Genomic DNA, 3,796 nt, shown 5'->3' with positions numbered 1-3,796 from the left:
GCACCACCTGTAACCTGACAGTGTTACTTTGAAATAATTTTTAATAATTACGTCAAAGGCTGAGAGAATCCGAAAGCTAAAAGGTGGAAATCTTATAAGAATTAATTTTCTAAAGCAGTTAAAACTCAGTAAGAACTAAAATATGTTTAAGAATTAATTCAACAATATTTTATAACACACATAACATTTAATCAACAGTCCTTAAATACAAACACAGCAACATGAATAACTTTGATGTTTTTTTCTCACAGATTCCTGTGTGTCCATAGTGGTTAGTGTTGTTCTCTAACATGTGGAAGGTCCTACTGTTTTTGGTTTTGTATATAAATTTATTTATTTATAATTAATTATACAATTAATTTAGTTTAATTAATCAACAAAGAGTTTTAATGCCTGAACCTGCAGCTGTTTGCTTTCCAGTGGATCCACAGCTGTGCAGGATCACCATCTACTGATGTAATAAGGTTTTATCTTAGTATGTAAATGTATAAGAGGTGTTATTGACAGTTATAAACAGAAACAGTTTGTTTCCATAAAACTGAACGTGCAACATTTTACAACCTACTACACTGTCGCTGTCTCACCCAGGAGGTGCCAGGTGGAACTATTCCAGATGTTGTCAGTTATAGTAATGGTATAAAAACAAACAGCTGGACAGCAGAAGAACCAGAAAAACATCCTCAAACTTTTACTATGTTTTCCAGGTTAGACTGAAGGATGGACGGTACATCAGGCGGTGCGATGGAGGTGGCAGCGCTCGGTCGGCCTTTCAGCGTCGGGATGCTGTACGACTGTCGCAGTGACGCGCTCGTCCCTGGTAAGAATTTACATGTAAAAATTCTTGATGCATCACAAACTTTCATTTTTTAAAGCCAGTCGATTGTAGAATATCTATCTATCTATCTATCTATCTACACATATACATATATACATATATATACTGGAACTGCTGGGTATACAAGTCTGGCCTAAGTCTTCTGCTGATGACGGCAGCAGTCCAGGAGTTCAGTTAATTGTCTTTATTTAAGTTCCACAGAAGAATTGGTTACATCAGAGCTTGCCAGGCTTAATCCAAATGCAGTGCAGCCATACGTGAACTTACAGTTGTAGAAGATACGGTATGTGTGACTATGAGCATGGTTTTCTGGAAACAGAAACAGGCAATTCTTTAATTAGTAGAGTCAAAGATAACTAAGAAACAATCACAACACATCATTTACTCAACACAGCAGTATTTAACAATGTCCACAAGAGGTCACTGTAGACCATAAAGACCATAAGCTGAAGCAGCAGACATGAGCCCAAACAGGTTCCCATCACTCCAGCCTTTCTGCCAGTAAAAGTAGCCACGCCCCTAACTCCAGTATCAGATACATGATACAGAATAATTACCCTGCAGTTGTTTTGAAGGGAGACTCTATCCACAGGGACCAAACTTTTTTTTATAGCAGGCTGTAAACATGATTTTAAATCAGTAAAGTTGGACATGTGTATGTGCACACACACAGTCATGTTTCGGCTGTGTCCAGGCAGGAGAAGGACCCAAACGCAAAACTCACCACACAGGAATTAAACTCAAAAAGCTGCTTTATTGCAGAAGGGCACGAAAAATATAACTAAACTAAACTGGGACATGGATAACTAACACACAGGGAAACACAGCCATGAGGGAGACTACGACACTGACAAAGAGCAACACAGGGCTTAAATACACAGAGGGATAACGAGGGAATGAGACACAGAAGGAGAGCACAGCAGGGAGTAATCAGGCTGGACGAGACAAGGGAAGCAAAACTAGAAACACTCACATGAGACATGGACCTTCAAAGTAAAACAGGAAACACACTGACTGAACTCTAAACATGCAAACTTAACAGCAACTGAGAGGACAGAACATAGGGACCAGAAACATGGTACAAAATGGTCACAGTAGACACAACATTGAACACAGGGAAGCCATATTACAAAGCCAAAGAACTAAACCTATGATAACCATAACTGAAATCTAGGGAAACAAGAAACAGTACAACGAAGGACTCAAAACATAATCCATAATATAAAAACACAAGATCTCTTCAAAATAAAATAGGAAACATGATGAGACGCAGACATGACAACCAGAACTTGACAACGTAAGACACAGAGATGAAACACATGAAGAGCAGGGGAGACTTAACAGGGGTTGGAAGACACAAGGGGAATCTAATAACAAAGAACTAGAAAAACTCATGAGCTTAATCATATAATTCAATTCAATTCAATTCAATTTTATTTATATAGCGCCAAATCACAACAAAAGTCGCCTCAAGGCGCTTCATATAAACATCCAAATAAACTAAACTCAAAACACTGGGTCTTATGACCCAGGATCGTGACATACATACATACACATATATGTGTATGTATACATACATACACATATATGTGCTGGGGCAGCACGGTGGCACGGTGGTTAGCACTGTTGCCGCACAGCAACATCAGTTCCAACATCAGGCCGGGGTCTTTCTGTGTGGAGTTTGCATGTTCTCCCCGTGTTTGCGTGGGTTCTTTCCGGGTACTCCGGCTTCCTCCCACCGTCCAAAGACATGCAGCTTGTGGGGATAGGTTAATTGGAAAATCCAAATTGCCATTAGGTGTGAATGTGAGTGCAAGTGGTTGTCTGTCCCTGTGTGTTGGCCCTGCGACAGACTGGCGACCTGTCCAGGGTGTACCCCGCCTCTCGCCCTATGACAGCTGGGATAGGCTCCAGCGCCCCCCGCGACCCTGAAAAGGATAAGCGGAAGCGAATGGATGGATGGATGGATGTATACATACACATGTATGTTTATGTATGTGTATGTGTGTGTATGTATGTATACATACATACACATACACATGTATGTATACATACATACACATATATGTATACATACACATACAGTGGGGCAAAAAAGTATTTAGTCAGCCACCGATTGTGCAAGTTCCCCCACTTAAAATGATGACAGAGGTCAGTAATTTGCACCAGAGGTACACTTCAACTGTGAGAGACAGAATGTGAAAAAAAAATCCATGAATTCACATGTTAGGATTTGTAAAGAATTTATTCGTAAATCAGGGTGGAAAATAAGTATTTGGTCAATAACAAAAATACAACTCAATACTTTGTAACATAACCTTTGTTGGCAATAACAGAGGTCAAACGTTTACTATAGGTCTTTACCAGGTTTGCACACACAGTAGCTGGTATTTTGGCCCATTCCTCCATGCAGATCTTCTCAAGAGCAGTGATGTTTTGGGGCTGTCGCCGAACAACACGGACTTTCAACTCCCGCCACAGATTTTCTATGGGGTTGAGGTCTGGAGACTGGCTAGGCCACTCCAGGACTTTCAAATGCTTCTTACGGAGCCACTCCTTTGTTGCCCGGGCGGTGTGTTTTGGATCATTGTCATGTTGGAAGACCCAGCCTCGTTTCATCTTCAAAGTTCTCACTGATGGAAGGAGGTTTTGGCTCAAAATCTCACGATACTTGGCCCCATTCATTCTGTCCTTAACACGGATCAGTCGTCCTGTCCCCTTGGCAGAAAAACAGCCCCATAGCATGATGTTTCCACCCCCATGCTTCACAGTAGGTATGGTGTTCTTGGGATGCAACTCAGTATTCTTCTTCCTCCAAACACGACGAGTTGAGTTTATACCAAAAAGTTCTACTTTGGTTTCATCTGACCACATGACATTCTCCCAATCCTCTGCTGTATCATCCATGTGCTCTCTGGCAAACTTCAGACGGGCCTGGACATGCACTGGCTTCAGCAGCGG

At 41.2% G+C, this 3,796-nt stretch overlaps 1 protein-coding gene across 1 annotated transcript in view; it reads left to right on the top strand.

Annotated features, from left to right (window-relative positions):
- The first annotated feature begins 717 nt into the window (after positions 1–717).
- The window catches only part of LOC148095498 (uncharacterized), a 10,360-nt gene continuing 7,281 nt past the window's right edge, over positions 718–3,796 (top strand). Inside the window, exon 1 of the mRNA XM_087837057.1 lies at positions 718–817. Coding sequence (XP_087693183.1) covers positions 718–817 — 100 coding nt within the window. The remainder of the gene's footprint in view (positions 818–3,796) is intronic.

Source organism: Neolamprologus brichardi, unplaced genomic scaffold (assembly GCF_056152115.1).
Source record: "Neolamprologus brichardi isolate AB-2024 unplaced genomic scaffold, ASM5615211v1 NODE_ptg000071l+_length_46296_cov_1, whole genome shotgun sequence".
NCBI lineage: Eukaryota > Metazoa > Chordata > Actinopteri > Cichliformes > Cichlidae > Neolamprologus > Neolamprologus brichardi.
This window is presented reverse-complemented; position numbering and strand designations above follow the sequence as displayed.